The sequence below is a fragment of the Orcinus orca genome, chromosome 2 (genome assembly GCF_937001465.1).
Source record: "Orcinus orca chromosome 2, mOrcOrc1.1, whole genome shotgun sequence".
Classification (NCBI taxonomy): domain Eukaryota; kingdom Metazoa; phylum Chordata; class Mammalia; order Artiodactyla; family Delphinidae; genus Orcinus; species Orcinus orca.
Window position 1 is genome coordinate 188,102,183 of NC_064560.1, and position 26,346 is coordinate 188,128,528.

The 26,346-nt window shown below is 40.5% G+C and overlaps 1 protein-coding gene across 2 annotated transcripts in view; it reads right to left on the reverse strand.

Moving 5' to 3' along the window:
* NRDE2 (NRDE-2, necessary for RNA interference, domain containing) overlaps positions 1-25,877 on the reverse strand; it is a 46,182-nt gene extending 20,305 nt beyond the window's left edge. For both annotated transcript variants that reach the window (XM_004262333.4, XM_033418587.2), the window contains exons 1-5: positions 25,718-25,877; positions 11,306-11,414; positions 10,066-10,299; positions 6,819-6,968; positions 418-868 (exon numbers count right to left, since the gene is read on the reverse strand). In XM_004262333.4, coding sequence (XP_004262381.3) covers positions 418-868; positions 6,819-6,968; positions 10,066-10,299; positions 11,306-11,414; positions 25,718-25,781 — 1,008 coding nt within the window. In that variant the 5' untranslated portion in view covers positions 25,782-25,877. The remainder of the gene's footprint in view (positions 1-417; positions 869-6,818; positions 6,969-10,065; positions 10,300-11,305; positions 11,415-25,717) is intronic.
* Between the last annotated feature and the right edge of the window lie 469 nt (positions 25,878-26,346).

Sequence of the window (26,346 nt, forward strand, 5' to 3'; positions counted from 1 at the left end):
GAGCACACAGCTCTAACTACGTCATTCCACGGGCAGCCCCTCTTTGCAGTTCTGTGCACTTCGCATGTGCTGTTTGTATTTCAGGAACGCCTCCCCCTGCCTGGTTAGCATCTACTGTTCTTTCACGATTCTGTTCAAGTTTCACCATCCCTTGGAAGCCATTTCTTACTCCCTAGTGGCAAGTCACCCCCTCATTCCATCCCCAAATTAGATGTTATAGCGTTTATTACCGCAGATTGCATTTACCCTCCCTCACGGGGCTTTGAGTAAACTCAAGGCGAGGGCTGAATTCTAGTTATCTTTAGAGGCCCGGCACCAGGGTTCCTCCTACGAGCTCAAAAATCACTGCAGAGTAAACCAGTGCCCCAAATTATGACCGTCATTCTCAGGTAAGAGAACTGGGACAGCGATACTTACCTGAAAAGCAACAAATGCCATCCACAGCTGAATGTCCCGAGGATTCTCCCAAACCCTCCTGTTAAACTCCTCCACCTTGGCCTTGAGAAGCACGTTCTCTCTGTTGGGCTGTGAATCTGGCTGCTTGGATTCTTGCTCTGAAGGACCCCGGCCTTGTAACCACTGCGTGGTGGCTTCATCATAAATCCCCAGAGGGTTCAACCAGGTTGTAACAGGGGAAACCACATCCTCTGCACCCTTCACTGGGATAAATGAGATCGACTCTGATGAGGGAGGTTCAGTTTTACTGCTAATGGCAATTCCGTCAATGTTCATTAATCCCACGCTCTTCTTTGTAAAGTAGCGCTCGACATGCTTGTGTGACCGCTTCTTTTCTGTGGAAGTCCCCTCCCAAGATATACACTGCTTCCTAGGGTTAATGCCAAGGCAGGAGTCTCCTTTCCTCTTGTATCTTATATTTGAAAAAGAAAACAAGTTACTGAGAGAACATGTGCCCTGGATCCAAATGACTGAAGGCCCAGCAGACACACTCTTGTTCTGCAAGTTAACTGCATATATTCAAATTCACCTTCCCTTCAAACTGCTTCTATTTGGAGAAGCACGAGGATTAGCTGCTAACTTTTTCTGCCTGTTTGACTTATTCCTCTAACATGACTCTTTGTTTATGTCTCATGAATTTAAGATCATGCCTGTCTTCCAGATCTTAGTAACTTATATTCTCCTGCAGCTTTGTACAGCACTGTCCCATACATTGTGTCATTTGAACACCCCAATCATGTGTGACAGGCAAGGCGGAAATCATCTCCTCTTTTACACCATTCCTAGATGAGGACGCTGAGACCTCAGGTGACACTATGTCATCTGTCTCCTAGACCAGTCCCTTTTTCTCAGTACTGCCCTGTGTCCCTGCTTAAGATAACAGAGAGGTCTAAGATTCTTTTTTTAATCCTGAAACAAAGTATGTCAAATAAAATTACATTTGGCTATTTTCTACTCTACAGGAAAAGAGGCTGGGTTCTGAAATGCTTTTATGGATCATGTAGGCGTCCCCAGAGTTAAACACAAGACTACTGAATATGTGCACAAAAGCTAAGGAAAACTGTGCACACTTTTCTGTATGTATGTTATACAAACAACCCAATTAAAAAATGGGCAAAAGATCTGAACAGAAATGTCACAAAAGATATGAATGACCAATAAGCACATAAAGTGGTCAACATCATTAGTCATCAAGGAAAAGCAATTAAAACAGTGAGATACAGCACAGGCCCACCAGACAGCTAAAATTAAAAGGACTGACAATACCAAATGCTGGCAAATGATCTGTGGAGTAACCGGGACTCTCATATGCTGTTGGTGGGAATGTAAACTGGTACAATCACTTTGGGAAAAGGTCTGCCAGTTTCTTAAAAAAACTAAACGCAGACCTTACCCTATGACCTAGCAATTCTATTCCTAGGTATTTACCCAAGAAAAAGGAAACCACAGGTCTACACAAAGAGCTGTGCACAAATGTTCTCAGCAGCTTTATTCGTAACAGCCAAACACTGGAAAAAGTCCAGGTGTCCATCAACAGAAGAATGGATAAACAAATTGTGGTATGGTACTCCCACCAGGAAAGAGGAACAAACTACCGATAAATGCCACAGCATGGATGAAACTCAAAAACATTATGCCGAGTGAAAGGAGCCAGACACAATGGAGCACGTACTATATGATTCCATTTATATGAAATTCTAGAAGAGACCATACTAATTGATGGTGGAAAAAAATTAGAATGGCAATCTTCTCTAGGGAGGTGGGGTGTGGACTGAGTGGAAAGGAGCCTGGGGAAACTTCTTGGGGTCATAGTAATGTCCTCTATTTTCATAGGTGTCTGGGTTACACAGGTATATGCATTTATCAAAACTCAGCAAATAAAGATGTGGATTATTACACTGTAAGTAAATTTTAAATCAAAAGAAAAAAATAAGCAAATCTTGAACTCTAGCCAATGATATGCACATTGAAGTATTTAGGGGGCAGTGTACTGATTTCTGCAATTTACTTTGAAACGCATCCAAAAATTAAGATGGGTGGGTAGACAGCCAAATGGACACGTACGTGACAAGGCAAGCACAGAAACATTAATGGTAGAACGTAGGGCATGGTTATATGAGTGCTCACTGTAAACTTCTTTCGACTTTGGCTGTATTTTTTAATTTTTTCACAATAAAATGCTGTGGAGAGAAAAAAACAAGAGAGAGGTGCTGCCATCTTCTGTCAACTCCCAGAGAGCTTCTCTTCCACCTCCTCCTGGTCCAGCTCCATCACCTCCTTTCCTTCCTCACTGTCAGCAGAGACCTGAGAAGCTCTCTGCTTGCCTGTGCCTCCCTCACCGCTCCACTGTGGTGGATTCCACTTTAGGGGAACAGTTTCTCTCGCACACACAAGTTTTCTCTCAAACTCTTTCTCTTTATCCTCTCTCCCAGTTCCTCCTGGATTACCTCTGGATAATCTCTCTCCTTTCCATTTATGAGTCAAACAACTTTAGCAAAGGGGTGATGAGATAAAATAGGCTAAAATAGCTCTATATAAGCCTTTCATCCCCTAAGAAACAAATTTTAAGTTAAAAACTAGTTTTGTTTTCCTTAATTACTATTTTCTTTTATTTTCACTAAAAATGAACAATATTTTAGATATTCAATCTCTTAAAAAATGTTTTCTGACTTTAAAACTGCATTTTGTAAAACTGATTTTAATAGCTTCCTTTTATAACAAATTTGATGAAAATGATAAAGGAGAAAAAAGAATGCTACTGGCCTACATTATTAAGTATCAACTTTCAGATAATGTGCATATGCATATATTCATATATATACATACACACATCCTTTTAAAAAATAGCTGATATATTATAGCTTCAGGCTTTCCTCCCTACTTTTAAGCATTTCCCCATACCATTAGTTTTAGAAAATACAATTCTTATTGGCTTCAAACTGGTTCATTGGAAGAGTGTGTCATAATTTATTTAACCATTTCCCTACTGTTGGATATTTAGGTTCTATACAATTTATCACAGAACCTTAATAATTGGACAGGACCTAGGATTAATGCAATAGTTCCCCAAATAAAGGCACTTTTCCTATAAAATCCTTATCAAATAATCAGGTAGTCTTCACTTGAATAATTCCAGAGGTAGGGACCCTCACTTTGTTTGGAGGTTCAGTGAATGATATCACATGTATCTAATTTAAATAAATTCAGATATAGGTACTTAGTCACCTCCCCAAAAAAAAGAGAGAGAGAGAGAAAGAAAGAAAGAGTGAAAGAAATGAAAAGAAAAGAAAGAGGGAAAGGGTTTGGGAAGAGAATATGTTTAAATCAAACACCCAGTTCTGCCCTGAATCCACTCAGTGGGTCTGAGCCCCAGAGTAAGCTGGACTGAACAACATGAATTTGCCTTTCCTTTGGCGAATTCAATTCACACATGCCTTCTGAGTGTCTGACTGCCTAGGTCCAAATTCCAACTCCACCATTTACTAGCTGGGTGACCATGATCAAGTTTTAAAAAACAAACAAACAAACAAACAAACTGTGCCTCAGTTTCCTTGTCTGTAAAACAGGGATAATAACAGTATCTTATGTCAGAGAATTGCTAGGATGATCAAAAAAGTTTATATATGTAAAGTCCTGGGACTTCTCTGGTGGCGCAGTGGTTAAGAATCTGCCTGCCAATGCAGGGGACATGGGTTCAATCCCTGGTCAGGGAATTAGATCCCACATGCTGCGGAGCAACTAAGCCTGTGTGCCACAACTACTGAGCCTGTGCTCTAGAGCCTGCGAGCCACAACTACTGAGCCCACGCACCACAGCTGCTGAAGCCCGCACGCCTAGAGCCCGAGCTCTGCAACAAGAGAAGCCACCGCAATGAGAAGCCTGTGCACCGCAACGAAGAGCAGCCCCCGCTCGCCACAACTAGAGAAAGCCCACATGCAGCACTGAAGACCCAACGCAGCCAAAAATAACTAAACAGAAAAAAAATTAAATTATATATGTAAAGTCCTTAACCATACAGTAAGGACTAGATAAGTTTAAATTATTATTATTTCATACAACTTGGCTCCTAAACTTAAGCCAATTATTTCTTTGGTATATAGCCAAAGAAACGATAATCTCTTCCAAAAATGGAGAAAAAACTAGCTGAACTTCACTGACAGATAGTATACTAGTCCTATGGAATTTTCCAAAGGTAATTCTGACTTGTTATACACTCACTTTAGAAGATGACCCTTGCTTACCACAATGCTCCAAAACACACCACATCACTGCTGGGATGCTCACACTCTTAGATTACTTTCATGCTGAGCCAAACTTCCACTCACTGGTCCTGGTTCTGCTTCCCAAGTTACACAGGACATTGCCAACCCACCTTCCAAAACACAGTCCAACAAAGCCTACAAAACGATAACCATATCCCTGACAGGGGCCAAATACCCACAAGCCCTCACCTCATCCTCACACGATGGCCTTTAGCCAAGTGTCTGCTCACCTTCCTCTCAATGCTCTTGGTTTGTCAATATCCCTCTTAAAAAGTGTGAAAATTCAGTACCTGACACAGTATTCCCGCCATCCCCTGAGCAGCTCAGAGTGCCATGGGACCAACACCTCCTCAGACCTGGACACTAACAGTTGTACCGCTATTAATCTGGGCAAGACTTGCCTCACTTAAGTTTTAGTAATTTACTAGGAAATCATACCAATGCCCTAAGCCCTTTGTAGTAGTCTCTTTGCAGTTTAGATTAACAAAGTTGTCTTTAATTACTCTTCCTGAGCTCTGGGCCATTCATTAGCAGAGGCTCAAGAGCCACTCTCTGTTCATATTTTTTCCTTTTTTCAATCTATTACTAAATAAGAACTCTTTCTATCTGCACACCAATTTCTAATTTCATAGCAAATATTTTTGATATTTGAGTGTAAGGCACAGCAGGCATTACAATTCCCAATTTACAACTGAAGAAATGGAGGCTCAGAAAGGTTAAGAGACTTGCCTGGGATTACATTACTAGTCAACAGCAAAGTCAGAATGAGAACCAGAGTCTTCTGTTTCCCAGCCTAGAAAATGCCCTACCACCCAACCTGTCTCCTCTTTTTGTGGACAGTGGAAGAACATCTGAAGTCAGAGAAATACAGGTTTAAACCCCAACTCTCCTGCTTCCTGGTTGTATGACCTTGAGAAGGTACTTCATCTCTGAGATTCCTTTCCTCGTTGGTAAAATCAGAGTGCCCCCTCCTCACGGAGCAGCTGTGAGGGTCAGACAGGCTAGCATCAGTGAGAAAACACACACAGGATCATGCTACATACTTCATGCCAGGCCAGCATTTGCTGTGTATCCCCACATCTGTGGCATGAAAAACCGCACAGGACTTTAGGGAGCATTAAAATCATTCTAAAAATACACAAATACACTTTAAATATGATAGTCATTTACTCCCTGCCATGAGGTTTTAGTAGACAGTATGGAGATACAAATATGCACCAAAAAATAACTGATATAAACTCATCATAGAGGAAATTTTAGTTGGAGTTGCTTATGTGGTGAGTTACAGTGTCAACAATGAGTGACAACATGACTAAAATGTGGAGGTGCAGCAAAGTAATGGGAACTAAAATTTACTTTAAAAAGTAATTAGCCCATGAAGAATGATAATGATCTTCAAGGCCTCCTCTTGGCCGTATATTCCATGATCTCTACCTTCAGTTTTCATTACCTATAAGCTGTTTGGGAATAGAGACTGTGTATTATTGTTCTTACAAAGTAGTAAGTGTCTAAAGAGTTTATTGAGGATTCCAATAGTTTTGATTGACAGATTAGAGGAGAAAAGTTTAAACTCATTACTGAAGCAAATACCATCACCTATTTTTACGATTATCTGGTGACATCTGCATGCTGGAAGCAGTTTGAAAAGGTCATTACCATTTAATGTCATTTTTTTAAAACGGCACGTGTGCGTTGCAGGGGGTGGACAAATAAAAGGCTTTTGTAACTTTTAAGAACGGCATATAGATTAGCCCAAATGGTTCACGGATAGTCACAATTATTTCAAGGTATTTTTCGGTTCATTCATTCTACAAATATTCATTGAACACCTACTATGCCAACACACTATGCCAAGCACCATGGCTAAATAAGATTAATCTGACCTGGGTCCTGATCTCAAGGTTTAAAATTTTATTTTAGAATGTGAGATTACTCACCTTCTATTGTATATGCTTACACAACTTAACAGTGGATAAAAGTCAACAGAGTCGATGGGGGGTGGGGGGAGGCAAAGAGACACAGACAGTGCTGAGAGAGCACAGAGGAGAAGGAAGTTCCCTCCCAGCAGGGAAAACCAGGGAGCGCTACCACGATGGATACCTTGCTACATCTCCTCGGTAAAGAGACTTATACTCCCAGTTTGCAGGATCCGGCTTCTTATCTGTTCTGAAGGTTTCTCCCGTCAGAGCCTGAATGTCCTCAAGCCAAACAAAGTGACGTCCAATATCAGCAGTGGCATTATTTTCTTGACTGTGGGACAAAGGAAGGTGAACAAAAAAAGGGAAGAGGCACTTAGAAATCTCCCAGTTACATATCTCATGTTTCAGAAATGTGAAAGTTACACACTTCAAACTCCATACAGCATCAAGCACACCTAAGTACATAAAATGTGCACATGCCATAAAAATGGGAAGAGGACTCCTACTCTGGAGAAAGTTTTAAAATACAGAGCAAAAACTGTCAACACTAAGTGACCCTTTACCAAGAAATGAAGTCAACTTATCCCAGAAATACAAGTGAAGGATACAGGTGTTTTTTTAAAAAAAATTCATTTAAATGATTATAACTTGATTTTCAAGTATATTTATAAACAAGGTTTTTTCTAAAAAAAAAAGAGAGAGAGAGAAAGATAAGGCTGCCCTAACTTTGCCTAACTTTCTTGAAAGTGCTCAGATAATTTATTCCAATTAAAAACTTAACAACAACGGCAACAAAGCCACAGTTCTGAATGCTTCAGTCTTGCGTGCTACTTATGTATGGTCTAAGTCTCGTTTTTATAGTCTGGGCTCTGTGTAGGGTGTTTTGCCTATACGTCCGGACCTCTATCTAAAGGGCAGAGAGTCCACTATAAGACAAGACCCTTATTTATCCCTTTGAACCAATTTGTGACTTGGCAGACTTTCAGATACAAAGGGAACCAGTTCCCTAGGAGTCAAAGAAGAGGGAGGTTTTTTTCTGGCATCTAACATCTTTCTTCCTCTAAAGAAAATCAGTTATTAATGCTGCTGACACAAGAAGGTGCCAAAGTAGTCGAAACAGCCATTAAGTGTTGTTCCATCTTTGCTTTTTGGCTCTGCCCAGATAGAAATAAAGATTCTAAAGGCTTCTAAATCATTCTTGGCTGGCAACACAAGGGAATGGTATTTCAGGGACACAAAGTAGCTACTCAATAAATATTTGTTGAATGATGCATCTCGGGTTAAAATACATGGTGATTTTTAACACATTCCCCTCCAGAACAACTGTGGAGGGTTTTCTGATGACAAAAACTGAAAGGGGCAGCAAAGGAAGAGAAAGAGATCGGTGCACTCCAGAAAGAAATGGAAAGCCAGTGCGGAGAGGGGGCGGGAAGGGCCAGGCTGCCGACCACCCCTGGGGAGCAACAAGCCCTCATTCCTCCCCTACTGGGTACTGCGGTCAGGAAGCAGGCTGTGGTCTAGGCTGTGTAAGAGGAAGGATGCGCCTCCCTCTGAAGGTGAAGAAGAGCTCATCCTAGGAGACAAAGGTCAGTTATAAGCTGTGACCTCTGGGGAAGCTGTCCCTTGATCACCCTGAAATAGAGTCCCATATGGTATGCAACCCACCCCTCCCTCCAGGCCACTTTCCTGACATCACGGAAAGACTCTCACAACTCAGTAATATCTTACTCCCTGTCTGTACAGAAACAAACGATTCTTCCAGGTCACCGCCCCAGGAACAGACTGCAGAAGTGAGTAGTGAGAAAGTAAAAGACAAAGACAAGAACAATCCACTCTGATCTTAATGGGGATATTCTACAAAATATCAACAGACTTAAAAATGCTGTCTGGATCATAAAACTATCAAGAGGCTGTAAAGATCACCTCTGATGTGGTTAAGCACAGGCTGAAAATAACTATCTTTCAAGTTCTTATGGTCGTTCCTGTACAGTTTCAGGAAATCCTTTAAAACTCATTTTCCTCAGCCATAAAAAAAAGACAGTTAAAGATGAGTCTTCAGAACACACAGCAATTAATGTATTTTGCTTTGAAGACATACCAAAAAAGCAACAATATCAATGGTATATTCATCCATTCATTCATGTAACAAAAACGTACTTGAGCATTTACTCCACATCAGGCCCAGTGCCAACCGCTGGGGGGACTCAAAGGCAAGCAAGGTGGGGTGGTTCCCGCCCACAGAAATTCAGCCAAGTTCGAAACCTTGCTGCTAGACTCCTTTATTCCTTCCTCCTCTAGGGTTACAGGGATAGCACCTGAGACACAGAGAAGGCTAAATAAATCTGGGTCCTCTGAGCCACAGAGGACTGCGGCATTCTCCAACACTGATCTGCTGACAAAAGGGTCCCGGAAGACTATGGTGTCTGCCTCTCTGGAGACTACGGGCCGGATTCCAGACTCATTCTGACCAGAGCTCTCACGGACATCAATGGGACTTCTAAGCACACCACAAGAGCAAATAATCCCTGAAGAGTCACAAAAGTCTTAACAGCACTAAATTTTTTCAAGTATGCCTTGGACAGGACTTAAATTTTCTCTCTTCTAGACCACATGAACAAAGAAAAGAAAAAAAGTTAAATGAGGAATAATAATTCAAGTAGTTTCACCACATAACCACCTGTCTCACGCATCGGAAAAGTGCTTCCCTATGTAAGAGGAAGTTAGATTAAGCAGAGAGGAAAAGCACCTGCTCTGGGGTCAACCTGTAGAACACCTGGAACACTATGCTCAGAGTAGACAGCAGAGCGAAACACGGGGAGAAAAAAGGCCCCCAAGGAAAGGAAATGCTGTGGTCACGAGCCATTCTATACCTTTAACACAGTGGTTCTAAACAAATGTGAAATAAGGACAAAAGCAATGATTATTTTTAAGTGCTATATTAACCTTAACCTGTGTGTGTGTGTGTGTGTGTGTGTGTGTGTGTTATGCACACAGGGGTTCTGATGTGAGTGACTGAAAGGAAGACATATCAAGAAAGAGAACGAAGACATTTTTCTTACTCGTTACAAAAGCGTGTAAAGCTAAGTAGTGACCTGGTTCACATGCCCACTGTAAGGCACATCTGCCACCTTTCAGAAATCCTGTAGACTTTTTGTCTGAATCAGATTTGACACAATCATTACTGTGTCTAAATAATATTTCTCAAATAAAATCATGGTCCTATTTTTTTTTAAATAAAAGCTCTCTTCTCTTATGTTGACCTAATGATAGAGCTCTTTTCGGTTTTTTCCCACTTTACTGAGGTATTTATTGACTCCATTTTGATTGAGTGGCTAAACAGTCATTCAGATGTCTAACTTGTGGCAACGATCAAGGGGAAAAAAATCAAGATTTGAAAAATCATAGGTATCTGAGAATAGAAAACCTACTTCGGTTTCTCTGATTCCTTTTTACTGCTTCTGATGCTTCTGGAAGATATGTCTTTTTCAGAATCAGTATATGACTCAGATCCACTGCTACTTGACTGCCCACGTTTTCTCTTGGTTTTCTTGTGGTGCTGATGCTTCCTTTTCTTCTTTTTCTCTTTCTTCTTTTTTCTGCTTGTTTGTTTGGGCTTTTTGTTAGTGTCACTTTCATCTGAAGGCTCTGAATTCAGAGGACTCCTGTTTGGGAAAAGCAACATTAGAATTATTTTCAAAAGAGAATTAGGGAAATAATATGTAAGTAAGTATGCAAATAAACAAATATGCAAAAGGAAATTCTATAAATGCCCACACAGACTTACTATGTGCCCATACATTATACAGTACCTTCCTGGATTGCAACTCACCTTAACGATTTAAGAGTTGGACCTAAAATAACATCAGCCGAAGAAATTCTAATCTTTCTAAGATTTCTAAGCTTGTAAACCTATATTTTCATAGCTATATATTTTTAAATTAATCTATCAGTTATTTTATCAAATACAGTTTTTTTAATGCTATAAAAGGTTTATTTTCAGTCTTACATATTATGCCAGCATATCCTTAATGCCAAAAAAAAAAAAAGGTTTAACTCTGGTCCTTATTTTTTAAAGTTATAACAAGATCTTCCTCATTACTCCCTCTCATGCATTAACTATTCTCAATTTCTAAAAGCTTCCTACACTTTTAGAGTACATCATATTAATGAGACCGTTTGGCCTATATTTGTGAGAGAGCTCATTTCTCAATCCAGTGATCTATAACAAAATTCTTTCCAAGCTGGGTACAGATGCGTGCCATTTTGCTTTCCCCAAAGTTTTCATGAGGTTTTATCCTATCCTTCTATTTTTGCATGCAACTTCTATCTTTATGCAACTAAAGAAATATCTGAATTACAATATTCTAAAGGTTACTAATGAGGTTAATAAAGTTACTTAAGAATCACAATGATGCCATTTCCCTTGTGGCCTAATTACTGGCAGTAACTGTGTCAGGTACTTGTCACTCCAATGGAAAGGGAAAAAAAAAGGATAATCTGTTAAGAGTGAGATAAGGGAAAATAGTCAAAGATTACCTCATTACATCAGGTAAAAGGAAGAGTTTTACTTAACTCTTTTATCACAGGGTTTTCTATGGAGCATCATTCAAACTAAGCTATAGATGGTACACTGACAAAGACTAAACATCCACCTATCAAAAAAACTACCTGGTCAGTAGCGACTCTTCAGAAACAAAGGCTGTGACCTCTTCAGTTTGTTGGCTCAGAGATGTTATGGTTTCAACACAAAAGCTTGGGTTGCTCAGCCAGTCTAATTCTGCACATGGGCAAAAAGGAGAAAAGATCAATGAAATTAGCTCAACAGGATTTCTAAAGCAGGAAATCCATCTTACCAGCTGACATCTTAATTCACAGCCAACGTCAGCCAGACATTTTGAACAGTCCACAGAAGCTGAAGGGAATCCATGAAATTGTTATTTCATAGGGCATGGGGCTTTAACACACTCTAAAATATTTAAAACTGAAATCCTCTTGTGATATCATGGCAAAAGCCATGTAATAAGCATGGCCTAAAATACAACAAGGCTTTACGTATTCCATCCACACTCTAATGAGCATGAACGCTTCCAAAGCATTAGGTTTTAATGACCCCAAATTTGATTTAAACAATTCTGAAAAGTTAAAAAAAAATCAAATCATGCATAGAAACCCACCAGGCTTAACATTATTCCAGAAGATTCAGATATTTTTCTTTAAAAAAAAATTCCAGTGTTCTTAGTATAGTAACTTAACATAAGCTTTTCCTTATAAAAGTACTCTGTGAAAATAAAAACAGAAGGTGTCAACTTTTTAAATTAATGCTAAAATTATATAAGATGTTAATAATGATTATCTCTGGACAGTGAGGTTAAATGTCCAAAATTTTTCTTCTTTCTGCTTATCCATTAATTTCTAACTCTTCTATGATGAACTATTTCTAAATTACTTATTTTCTAACTTTTAGGAGTCTTGGCTGTGAAGGAAAGAAAAAGAATGGTGGCAGCAAGGGGGCCCACGGTGGTGTGTGTATTTTGTCCTGCTTTGTTTTAGGAGGGGAGGCCACAGCATAATCACATGCTCAGGAGAAAGGACCCACAAAATGGTTGAAGTTAGAAGAGAGAAGGGTTAATTACATTTTTTAACAGTTGTACTGGGATATAGATTATATACAAGGTTCACCCATTTAAAGTGGACAAGTCAGTGGTTTTTAGTATATTTAGAATTGTGCAACTGCCACTGTAAGATAATTTTAGAACATTTTCATCATCCCAAAAGAAACCCCACACCTATTAGCAGCAACTCCCCATCACCCACCTCCTGCCCTCCAACTCCCACAACGAGCCCTAGGCAACCACGAATCTACTTTCTCTCTCCGTAGATCTGCCTATTTTGGACATTTACTATAAACAAGATCATACAAGGTATGGTCTTTTGTAACTGGCTTCTTTTGCTTGGCATAATGTTTTCAAGGTTCATCCATGCTGTATCATGTATCAGTACTCCATTCGTTTTTATTGCTGAATAATAATTCCATTTTATGGCTATACCACATTTTATCCTTTAACAGTTGAGGGACACTTGGGTTGCTTCCACTTTTGGCTATTATAAATAATGTTGCTATGAACATCCAGGTACAAGTTTTTATATATGGACATATGTTTTCAGTTATCTTGGGCAGATATCTAGGAGCAGAATTGCTGGGTCATATGGTAACTCATGTTCAGCATTTTGAGGAACTGTCAGATTGTTTTCCTAACTGCTGCACCATTTTATACTCCCATTAACAAGGTATGAGGATTCCAATTTCTCCACATCACTGCCAGCTTGTTACTCTCTGTCTTTTAGATTACAGTCATCCTACTGGGTATGCTGTTTTCTCACTGTGGTTATGATTTCCATTTCCCAGGTGACTAACGATGTTGAGAATCTTTTCATGTGTTTGTTTGTTGGTCCTTCATATTTCAATAGAAATAGTTATTCAAATCTTTTCCCCATTTTTTAACTGGGTTGTCTTTTTATTATTGAGTTGTAAGAGTTCTTTATATATTCTGTATTCTAGTCCCTGGTGGTAACTGCATCTTAGTGAAGAGGGGATATCGGAATGTATGCTCCATGAGTACCTTATTTTATTCACTGCTGTATCCCTAGCACTGAGAGCAATGCCTGGCATACATCAGTAGGAGTTTAATAAATATTTGTGGAAAAGAGGGGATGAAGGAAAGTTCCTAAAGAGAAAAGGTACATTGAAAAGCAGAGGAAAAAGGGAAAGAAGAGAGAGAATCTAGCTTATGAAGGGCTTTACCGTAGGTCAAGCAACAGGTTAAGCACTTAATTTACATCTTTTAATCCTCACAACAACCCTCTATAGGAGGTACTACAATCTTCATTGTACAGAAGAGGAAACTAAGGCTCAAAGGGATCAAGTAATTTTTAAGGTCATACTTAATAAGAGTTAAAAGAATTCTTCATGCAGTCTTTCTTCTATTGTCTCCTTTTTCCTTCTGTGGGGTTCCCTTCCCTTGGGCCTAATTCCTGGCAAGAGGTATGTGAAAATAGTTCCTGTTGCTCACTGAGGTCACAATTATTTTCACAATAATTGGATTCTATCATGAGCAAAGGAAAAGTGGGAAAAAATGGAACAAACAATATGCAAGGAGAGATGCTCTCAAAGAAGTCCATTATATTTTTACATAAATATCTGGATAGTGAGGAGAGCTTGGAGGAAATGTAAAGAAATAGATACATTAAAACAACAAAGTGTGTAGCTCTCCAAAGTCCTTCAGAAGGTACAAAAAAAGCTTTTAAAGGATGCATTTAAGGCTTTGCCATATGGGACCACTGTGGGGAGAGAAAAAAAGTAGTTTATAAAGAACTAAAACTCTTGGGTTTTGAACTCAGATCATCACTGACCCTCTGAGTGACCTTCATCTCAATCAAATGACCTTTTATAGGAACAAAAGGTATTTTTACCTGATAAGAAGTTGCTGCTGCTTTTTGGGGGGTGGGAGGAGGGAGGCTATCATATTAGCAGTAACCATGTGTGGAATATTAAAGTAATAATCATTGGGTGTTAGGCCTAGAAAAATTTGGGAGATCACCTAGTCCACAGATTTTCAAACTTTCTTAGCCAAGGAACTCACTGTTCAAGCACAATCTTTCAGAGAAGTTCAAAATGCAGAACAGAAAAAGCAGGATGCCCTTGTTGGGGGCTCACAGGGAGGGAGCAGGTCCACAAAGGCTCACTGGAGCACAGCCTGGATACCCTTCCCTCATTTACAGATCAATAGCCAGAGGCTCAAAGAAGTTAAGTCACACACACATCTGAACCTGGATCTGGGATCCTCCATCCAGCCCTCTCTAACCATGCCATGGTGCTAACTCTTCACCGCCTCAGCTAAGGAGTTGCTTTTCCTAAGTCTCCCCGCAATCGGTACAGGGGACTACGACAGCAATTTTCACATTGTAATCTCATTATCTGCATGTCAAGTCTTCCCATCATATTCTAAGCCAAAGGCCAACAACTCAAATCCTTACAGGGACCAGATGAGTAATGATTACTATGACACTATCGAGAGTGACAACAGAAAAAAAGAAAACGACAAAAATATTCTTCCAGCCAAATATATCAACTGGTTTACAACTCATGCATCCAAGTTTCCAGCTTGCCTCCACTCCCACTCCCTTCTTCCCAAACCAAAAGAAACATGAGGGCAGGAGCCATGACTATTCACTCCTGTATTCCCAACTCCTAGCACAGTGCCTTGGTACAAAGTAACTGGAGTCAATAAATATTTGTTGAATAAGTAAAGTGAATGAGGATCTGAATCATATCTCTGCATCCCTGCACCCCCAGCACCTAATTTACAGAACTGAAAAAATCTGATTGTTAAAAGCATGCCATTGGGGCTTCCCTGGTGGCACAGTGGTTGAGAGTCTGCCTGCCGATGCAGGGGACACGGGTTCGAGCCCTGGTCCGGGAAGATCCCACATGCCGCGGAGCGGCTGGGCCCGTGAGCCATGGCCGCTGGGCCTAAGCATCCGGAGCCTGTGCTCCACAACCGGAGAGGCCACAACAGTGAGAGGCCTGCATACCGCAAAAAAAAAAAAAAAAAAAGCGTGCCATTATCTAGGTATAAAGTACTACTTTATAATTCTTCCAGTCTTCATTGTAAATTCAGATTTAATCATTAAAGAATGGAATATCTACTATGTGTCCAGGCACAGTTCCAGGCTTTGGAGGCACAGTGGTGAACAAGTCCCTGCTCACGCGGTGCTTATACTTAATCATAACATTAACTGTTCATGTAATACATTTGCATTCTTAAATTTTAATTACACAGAATCCTGGAAAGTTATCTGAGATCAAAAGATGCTTTATTAATCAGATTGCAAAGTCCTTTTCTATATTTACTTACATCTTCAAATAATTTACAAATACCAATTATGTATTTAGATAACTGTGCTAATACCAAGCAGGACGTAACACGTTACAGAGAAGACTAGCAGGATACCACATGTCTAGGGTTTAAGATAGAGAAGATGACTAGCTAACAAATCTTTTGTCCCGGCAAGTTAGTAAGTAAATCACAGGTTGAAACTTACCTGGAAATTAGCACCCTGCTATACACATACACACATCTAAGAAGGGAAGAAGAGTGGAAGTATCAGGCAGAAAAACCACTTTAGAACTACTGCCTAACAAAACCAGGCAGGCATCTACAAAAACCACATCATGTGTAATTTTACAGAAAAAAATATAATGTATCATCACTGAATACTTCAAGCTGAAATGCTTTTTGCGATTATATAAGTTTATTATATAATTCTATTTCTCCATCACTAGTGAAAATGCTTTAATTCAATTCCACTATAGATGGAGGGAAGAAGGAATTGTCATGAATAGATTTAAATTTTAAAAACAAATTTTGGGGGGCTTCCCTGGTGGTGCAGTGGTTGGGAGTCCACCTGCCAATGCAGGGGACATGGGTTCATGCCCTGGTCTGGGAGGATCCTGCATGCCGCGGAGCGGCTGGGCCCGTGAGACATGGCCGCTGAGCCTGCACATCCGGAGCCTGTGCTCTGCAACGGGAGAGGCCACAGCAGTGAGAGGCCCGCGTACCGCAAAAAAAAAAAAAAAAAAACAAATTTTGGGGACTTCCCTGGTGGCAGAGTGGTTAAGAATCCACCTGCCAATGCAGGGAACACGGGTTTGATCCCTGGTCCAGGAAGATCCCACATGCCGCGGAGCAACAAAGTCTGCGCCACAGCTGCTGAACCTGCACTCTAGAGCTCATGAGCCACAACTACTGAGCCCGCGTGCCACAACTACTGAAGCCTGTGCACCTAGAGCTCATGCTCCGCAACAAGAGAAGCCACTGCAATGAGAAGCCCGTGCACCGCAACGAAGAGTAGCCCCCACTCACCACAACTAGAGAAAGCCCGCGCACAGCAACGAAGACCCAACACAGCCAAAAATAAATAATTTTTTTTAAAAATTAAAAAGTTAAAAAAATAAAAACAAATTTTGAACCACAGGTGGATAAAATACCCTTGTTCTACACCCATTCCCCATTGTATTAGGCTTTCCCCTGCTTTTCCAAAGTTCACTGTATGGCACTTTCCTCTTATGAAAGACCTTCAACTAGTACCTATTTTCACTAGCCAAAATCCGAAGAGGATTTTCGCTTTTACCAAAAAAAAAAAAAAAAAAAAAGGCAAAAAGCAAAAGTAGCCTTCAGTGTTTGTGTTGCAGCGAGCCTTCAGAGAGGCAGTGAGCACCCCAAGCAGCAACAGTGGCCTCACGAAGCTCCCTCCCCAGGAGGGAGCTCAGCATCAAGCCGCCATAGCTTTGAACTATGTCTGTGAGTATCTGTGCTTTATCCTGATTTACTCTGTGCATCCGTTAGCAAGATGTGTCCTGAAGTAACTGTTTCTTCACTGTACATCATTTCAGCTTAGGACAGGTTTCATCAGAACGCTGCTCTACCTTCAGATAGTGGGGGAAACCTGTATAACAAAATAGCACTGATTATGAGTTTACGTAAACTCAGAGGCAAGCACCATCCCTTCAGTGATAATTCAAAAGACATTTCTAGGGCTCTACAGCATACATATTAGGGAAGGGGGTTATTCCTTTAAAAAGAATGAGCCAAGCTCTTTGTTTTGATGGAAACACTTGATTCCTGACAGAATCTGAGAGCACAAGCATTTGTACAAACAGCACTGGCAAACATGACTAAACTGCATTTAAGACAGTGAGTACAGAGAATCTAAGCAAAGTCAGCCTTTCCACAGAGTTAAGCTACAATTTGAAGAGACCCAGGGATCCCAAGGGTAATGTTTAAACAACAAAACCCCAAAGTACAATATCACAGTGTGGTTTATAATACAATTTCCGGTGTCAGAAGGACCTGCGTTCAAACACTGGCTTTAAAGTTCATTAGTTGTGCAACTCGGAACAAAAAGCCTAATCTCTCCAAGTTTTCTCCTTTCATCCAGCACCTTTTCCCTGAGAGCCAGGCATGGACAAACCCAGGACAGCCCTCAGGGAGCGGACACACTGGCAGTCATTTACATGCAATTAGACAAGGCCAAGATAAAGAAAAGTTACAGGGTATAATGAGAGCACACAGCTGGGTTCCGTAGTCCATACTAGGTATGGATCAGAGAAAGCTGCCTGGGAGAACAGCTCAATAAGACCTAAAGGATGAGAAAAAAAGTAGGCAAATATGCTCCTAGGAAGCATCTAGGCAGGGGAAATGGCTTATACAAAGGCCTGAGAGTGAGAAAGCATGACTCTCTGGGCAACAGGAGGGAGCTGCTATGGCTGGACCACTGGGAGTGAGGGGGTGGGGCGGGGGGAGCAAAATGAAGCCAGAGAGGTTCAGGGGCCTAAGAAACCCTATCAGAGTTTGTGTTTACCCTAGGAGCAATGGGGAAATGCTTGAGTTTGTGGCAAGGGTGACAAAATCAGGCCTAGGGTTCAAAAGATCAGCAGCAAAGAGCATACACGTTTTGAAGCTAGATTGCTTGAGCTCAAATCCTGCTTCTGTGCCTGTTTCCTCCTCCCTAAAAATGCTGACAATAATACCGACTTCACAGGGTTGTTATGAGGATTCAGTGACTTAATATGTATTTGTAAAGCATTTAGACCAGTGAATGGCACATAGTGGTCTTTTTAAATTTATTTTTTATTGAAGTATAGTTGATTTACAATGTTGTGCCCATCTCTGCTGTACAGCAAAGTGACTCAGTTATACACATACATTCTTTTTAATATTCTTTTCCATTATGGTTTTTCCCAGGATATTGAATATAGTTCCCTGGGCTATACAGTAGGACCTTGTTGTTTATCCATTTTATATACAATAGTTTGTATTTACTAACCCCAAACTCCCAGTCCCTCCCCCACCCCCCTCCCCTGGCAACCACAAGTCTGTTCTCTATGACTGTCTTTCTGTTTTGTAGGTCGGTTCATCTGTGCCATATTTTAGATTCTACATATAAGTGATAGCATATGGTATTTCTCTTCCTTTTTCTGACTTACTTCATTTAGTACAATGATCTCTAGGTACATCCATGTTGTTGCAAATGGTATTATTTCATTCTTTTTTTATGGCTGAGTAATATTCCATTGTATATATGTGCCACATCTTCTTTATCCATTCATCTGTTGATGGACATTTAGGTTGTTTCCATGTCTTGGCTACTGTGAATAGTGCTGCGATGAACACAGGGTTGCATGTATCTTTTTGAATTATAGTTTTGTCCAGATATATGCCCAGGAGTGACATTGCTGGGTCATATGATAGTTCTATTTTTAGTTTTCTGAGGAACCTCCATACTGTTTTCCACAGTGGCTACACCAACTTACCTTCTCACCAACTTACATTCCCACCAACAGTATAAGAGGGTTCCCTTTTCTCCACACCCTCTCCAGCATTTGTTATTTGTACAGTTTTTAATGATGGCCATTCTGACCAGTGTGAGGTGGTACCTCATTGTAGCTCTGATTTGCATTTCTCTAATGATTAGCAATGTTGAGCATCTTTCCATGTGTCTATCAGACATCTGTATGTCTTCTTTGGAGAAATGTCTATTTAGGTCTTCTGCCCAGTTTTCAATTGGGTTGTTTGGTTTTTTGCTGTTGAGTTGTATGAGCTGTTGGTGTATTTTGGAAATTAAGCCCTTGTTGGTCCCATCATTTGCAAATATTTTCTCCCATTCTGTGGGTTGTCTTTTCATTTTGTTTATGGTTTCCTTTGCTGTTCAAAAGCTTGTAAGTTTGATTAGGTCCCGTTTGTTTAGTTTTGTTTTTATTTCTATTGTCTTGGGAGACTGACCTAAGAAAACACTGGTACGATTTATCTCAGAGACACACAGTGTTTTTAAATAAGTAGTTTTAAAATTCTGGCTGTGGTGTGGAGAGTGGTTCAGGGAGTGACTATTTAGAAGGCCGTTGTAATAATCCAGGGGATGACTGTGGTGAAAATTATGCAGTGGCAGTGAGAACAGAGGGAAACTAACGAATTTAAGAGTTATTTGGAAGGACTGGATGAAGAACTGAATGGGGGGAACAGGAAGTTGAGGTATGTGTCTAAGTTTTGGCCTGGGAGAATGGCGGTGCCATTTTCTGACATGTGGACACAGGAAGAAGAGCAGGTTTCAGGTAAAAAGACAATGTGTGCAGTTTCTTCCCCCAATATAAATAATAACCTGCTTCATATGCCTCATATCTTCCAGCCCAACTCTGTCTGAATATTCAACCCCCAAGCAACAATGTTTTAGAGTAGACAAGCCTAATAAATCTGATGGTGTAGAAAGAAAAGCTCGAGAATTGGAGGGATCACACACTGAGGTCTTTCTGCTGCTCCTAACACAAGGGAGGCGCTGGATACCTGTTTGTTGACAGAATGAATGTTACTGAATTTAGCCTCCCCAAAACACTTACTGAGCGTGATGCCTGCTTAAATCCTGGCCTAACTCTTAACAGTACCGAGAGAGCGGCGAACAGAGCCTCTCTCACTTGCTTTGGTATTGCTCATCTTTCCTGTCCAGGAGTTTTTTGTTTCTGTTTTTGTTTTTAATTGAAACTCTGCACACACCAGTACTAACACCATCTTACATTTTTATCACATTTTATAGTGTAAGGCCAAAAGTACAGTGCTTCTATTTTTAACAGCAAAAGACCAGAAACAGTCAAAATGTCCTTAATAGGGACTGACAGAATAAAGTATGTGACATCCACACTATGGAGCTCTGTGGACCAGTCAAAAGAAGTGAGGAAGACTTCTATACTCCACTGTAGAGTGATGTCTGGGATTTTAGGTAAAATGCAGAATAATATGCATTTAAGAAACAGAAGTGTGGGCTTCCCTGGTGGCGCAGTGGTTGAGAGTCCGCCTGCCGATGCAGGGGACACGGGTTCGTGCCCCTGTCTGGGAGGATCCCACATGCCGCGGAGCGGCTGGGCCCGTGAGCCATGGCCGCTGAGCCTGTGCGTCCGGAGCCTGTGCTCCGCAACGGGAGAGGCCACAACAGTGAGAGGCCCGCGTACCGCAAAAAAAGGAAAAAAAAAAGAAACCGAAGTGGAGGGGGGAGGAGAGATAAATTTGGGACTTGGAATTAACAGATATACATTACTATATATAAAATAGAGAAACGATGAGGACCTATTGTATAGCACAGGGCACTATATTCAATATCATGTAATAACCTATAATGGAAAAGAATCGGAAAAAGTATATATATATATATATGTATGTATAACTGAATCAATTTGCTGCATATCTGAAACACTGTAAATTAACTATACTTTAATAAAAAAACAAAATATTTAAAAAAAGAAACAGAACGGAAATGTAGTTGCTCATGTTAAGGAGGAAAGAAATGGAAGGATATCATTGATTACTAAAAATTCTAAACTGTAGGGGAAAGTTGGAGAATTGAGATGGAGGTTTATTCTCCGAAAATAACTGGGTTACACGTATTTTCAACTTTAGAACCATGTAAATGTTTCACAACATTACAAAATGGGACCAAATCAAAAAGAAGAAAAACACAATCCCCCAAAGTTAAAAACAAATATACCTAATTGTATATCAAACTGGTAATGAAATCACACAGAGAATTATTTCAAATGAATTTAAAACACAGTAATTTGACAGCACATGGGTTGTGGGATACAGCGTAAGGACAAATAGAACCATAAAGAAATAGTGAACTATTTAGTATTAGTCATACTACTATTGTTATTTTGGACCTATATATAATTGGACTAATGACACTAAGAACTAATATTTTCAGCATAAGAGGAAATGAATATAAATAGTAAATCAAAGAAATCAATTAAAAATCTCATAATCTTAAACTTGGATTAGAAATATCAGTATGAAGTCATGATGTATTTTTCTCTTTCTGGTTCTGGCCATTGAAAATGTTTAGAAGTAATGACAACCCAGTGCCATGAGTACTCCCAATATCCAATTTGTGGTTTTAACATACCCATACCATTTTCCACTAAAAGAAACCAGGGTTCCTTTGAGAAATGGTCAATTCCAGGCCATAATAAAACATGTAAGCGATGAGCTCTGAGCAGCTTTTAGGGCAGAAAACAAGGAAGTGATTAAAGACAACGGGTTTATGCTAAAAAGACACAGGCCCAACTTGATCAAGGCCCCATCAGCCAAAAATGGGACAATTTGAGCATTAGAAAATAGTATTTGCAATGGACTGAAATATAAGTATGTTAAAAATTCATGAGTTCATAATTAAAGGGGGTGGGGGGAGAAACACCTCACTTGTCACCTCTAAAAGTTGCCAAGACCCAAACTTGTTATTCTGTAAACTAACAAAAGGAACAAACCAAGTATTCATCCTGTCCTTCCTGCCTGAACTGTATTTCGGGGTATCCCAACAGTTTTGAAAAAAAGTTCTTTATAGGATAACTGATACTAATAAATATAGGAGGAATGCTAAAAACGGAAAATACCCATTTTGTAACCCCAATGAAATGGTGGATCTAAGCAATAATCATAAATGGCTGCAAAAATCATTAGGTGAAAGACTGATGGGCAGCTTCATAATGGATGAATCAGGCCATCCAGGAATCCACTGATCAATCTTACCACTAAAAGGGAGAAAACTGGACAGCTCATCTTCCTGATTTGGCTCAACAGCAAGTGTAGAGCACACCCAATGAGGTATTTTCAACTAAAAAAATTGTACCTGAATCTAATTAACTCTCTACATCTAACTACCAGTTTACAGGAAATGCTAGGGTAGAGAAGCATGTTAAATGACACCACAAGGATTTGGTGGGAAATGTCTATAGGACAAATGATGCAGTTTCCTCAACAAATCACAAGGGAAAATAGAAGGGAGGGAGAAATTGTTTCATATTTTTTAAAAAGACCTAAGAGACATATCCAAAATGCAGTGTTGGATTTCTTTGGATACTGATTTGAAGAAACCAACTGTAAAAGGCCATTTTTGAAACAACTCTGGAAATTTGAACATTAACTGACAATTAGATGATATTAAAGAATTATAGTTACTTTCATTATGGCTAATAATGTTGTGTTTAAATTTTTTAAAATACAGTACTTTATAAAAAGCTCTTAACATTCTCTAACACCATACACAAAAATAAACCCAAAGTGGATTAAAGACCTAAAACGTAAGACCGGATGCTGTAAAACTCTTAGAGGAAAACACAGGCAGAACACTCTCTGATATACACTGCAGCAATATCTTTTTGGATCCACCTCTTAGAGTAATGAAAATAAAAACAAAAATAAACAAATGGGACCTCATTAAACTTAAAAGCTTTTGCACAGCAAAGGGAACCATAAACAAAACGAAAAGACAACCCACAGAATAGGAGAAAACATTTGCAAACAATGTGACCGACAAGGGATTCATCTCCAAAATATACAAACAGCTCATACATATAGCTCATATTGATACAGCTCAATATCAAAAAAGTAAACAACCCAATCAAAAAAAAAGAAAAAACGGGCACAAAATCTAAATAGACATTTCTCCGAAGAAGACATACAGATGATCAAAAAGCACATGAAAAGATGCTCAGCATCGCTAATTATTAGAGAATTGCAAATCAAAACTACAGTGAGGTATCAACTCACACCAGTCAGAATGGTCATCATCAAAAAGTCTATAAACAGGGCTTCCCTGGTGGCGCAGTGGTTGAGAGTCCGCCTGTCGATGCAGGGGACACGGGTTCGTGCCCCGGTCTGGAAAGATCCCACATGCCGCGGAGCGGCTAGGCCCATGAGCCATGGCCACTGAGCCTGCGCGTCCGGAGCCTGTGCTCCGCAACGGGAGAGGCCACAACAGTGAGAGGCCCGCGTACCGCAAAAAAAAAAAAAGTCTATAAACAATAAGTGCTGGAGAGGGTGTGGAGAAAAGGGAACCCTCCTACACTGCTGGTGGGAATGTAAATTGATACAGCCACTATGGAGAACAGTATGGAGGTTCCTTAAAAAACTAAAAATAGAACTACCATATGACCCAGCAATTCCACTACTGGGCATATACCCTGAGAAAACCATATTTCGAAAAGATACATGCACCCCAGTGTTCACTGCAGCACTATTTACAATAACCAAGACATGGAAGCAACCTAAGTGTCCATCAACAGATGAATGGATAAAGAAGATGTGGTGCATATATACAATGGAATATTACTCAGCCATAAAAAAGAGTGAAATAATGCCATTTGCAACAACATGGATGGACCTAGAGATTATCGTAGTAAGTGAAGTCAGAGAAAGAGAAAGACAAACACCATATGCTATCACTTATATGTGGAATCTAAAAAATGATACAGATGAATTTATTTACAAACCAGAAACAGACTCACAGACTTAGAAAACAAACTTATGGTTACCAAAGCAGAAAGGTGGGGGGTGAGGAATAAATTAGGAGGTTGGGATTAACATATATACATTACTATATATAAAATGGATAATCAACAAGGACCTACTGTATAGCACAGGGAACTCTACTCAATACTGTGTCATAACCTATATGGGAAAAGAATCTGAAAAAGAATAGATATATGTATAACTAATCATCTTGTTGTACACCTGGAATTAACACATTTTAAATCAACTACACTGCAATATAAAATAAAAATTAAAAAAAAAACGAAAATAAATAAATTTTAAAAGAATAAAAAGCTCTTTTGCAATCATTACCCCGATGCGGGTACCCAGAAGATGTCCAATAAACACTGGTTAAGATAAATGACAAGAGCAACACTCCCCTGTAAACCTGCCACTTCACCCTCCCAAAATAAAAGGATTAATCCTTGGCCTGTTATTCAAGTCAGTACCATCCTCATCACCAGTTCCAACCATATTTCCCAAGGTGCCTCCTTACACCTCTACATTTCCAGACAAATTGAACTACCTGCAGTTTTTTGCAGAGGTCTCATGTTTTCCTTCGTGCGTGCCTTTGAAGGCCCTGGAATGCCCTTCCACTATCTCTTTGTCCAAATCTACCCTCTTGAAGACCCATCTCCAAAGTTAGCTCCTATATAATGCTTTCTTTGAACTTCCCCACAGAAGTCATTATTCCGCTGGTTCACCTGTGTCATCTATAACATCCCACCTTGTAAGTACTGTTACTTTTTTGTTAAGTACTTACTATTGGTCTGTACATTCAGCTAATATTTATCGAACACCTACTACACTTTGGGCCTGTGCTAGGGGGTAACGATGCTGCAATGAATAGACAAACACTGTTTCTGACTACGTGGATGTTACGGTCTAGTAAAGGATGACCAAAATTACACTAGTTATATAAGAAATTACTCACAATTATGAGAAACATACCAAAAAAAGAAATGTAGGAATTACGACTGGATACGATAAAGGTGTCAGACACAGCTGGACTCTGCCACATAAGGGCATGATTTAGGATTAATCACTTTAAATTACAATTCACTATGTGCCACAGCTTTTAACAATGCAGATCTGGGAACGCTTAAGGCCTAAATAAAATATGTAATGCCATTACCTGACCTACAGTCGACCCTCAATAAATAAATGTTAGTTCTTATTCCCAGCAGCTGTGCCCATCTGGAGAGAAACTGTGTTTGATTAGCCTTTGGATCCTAATTCTCTAGCTCTTGGTCTGCCAAAAGATGAGTCCAATAAACAATTCAGAAATAAGGAGAACAGAGAAGGAAAAAAAGCTGTAATAAGAACACCCAGCATTTGCATCAGGAGTCTCCCCGAGATGTGGAGTACCATTGTTTCCATCTTACAGGTGAAGTAACTGAGGCTGGGGGGAGAAAACGGGGCTCAACAATATGATTACATGTAAGTCCCAGCTCCGAAGCCTCTCCCGGTCTGTCTTTCTCCTTTTGGACTCTACAACTCTAGCCCAGAAACCCGGACGAGCGCCGCTGCTCCTCCCACAAGGCTTTGCAACACCGCGGAGAACTCTGGGATACAAATGAATAAACAAATCCAAGGCAAGGGCGAGACCTGGGCCCGAGAAACTCCGCCCTAAGCCCACCAAGTACCTTCTTCATCCCTTTTGTGTGCTTACCTTTCCTGGGGCTCCCGCTCTCGGGCTCCTCACTAACACCCGCAAAGGCGGGGAACAGCGCCATGTTCACAGGCCACACCGCCTTTTCACTCCACAAAAATGGCGGCGGGAAGCCGAGGCCGGTAGTAAGGCCCTTGCGGTCGGTGTGCACTCTGGGAAGTGTAGTTTTCCCGTCGGTCCTTTGGCTTGTACCCAAACCGCGGGGGCGGGGCGGAATGAAAGGGGAAGGGGCGTGATGGGGGAGGGGCGGAAGGGACCACTTCCCAGTAATTAGTACCGTCAGGCTTCTGTGAGAACCAGAAAATGCTGAGACTGGAGGTGCAACTGTTCAGAGCACAAAGTTCAAGGAAGTTGGGATTCTGATTACACCCCAGAGTTCACACCATGGCTTCCTGAGTCAAATCAAATTCCCTAAGCGTCAGGGTTTTTTTTGGGTTTTGGGGGGTTTTTTTTGCGGGGGCTTCTCACTGTTGTGGCCTCTCCCGTTGCGGAGCACAAGCTCCGGACGCGCAGGTTCAGCGGCCATGGCTCATGGGCCCAGCCGCTCCGCGGCATGTGGGATCTTCCCGCACCGGCGCACGAACCCGTGTCCCCTGCATCGGCAGGCGGACTCGCAACCACTGCGCCAC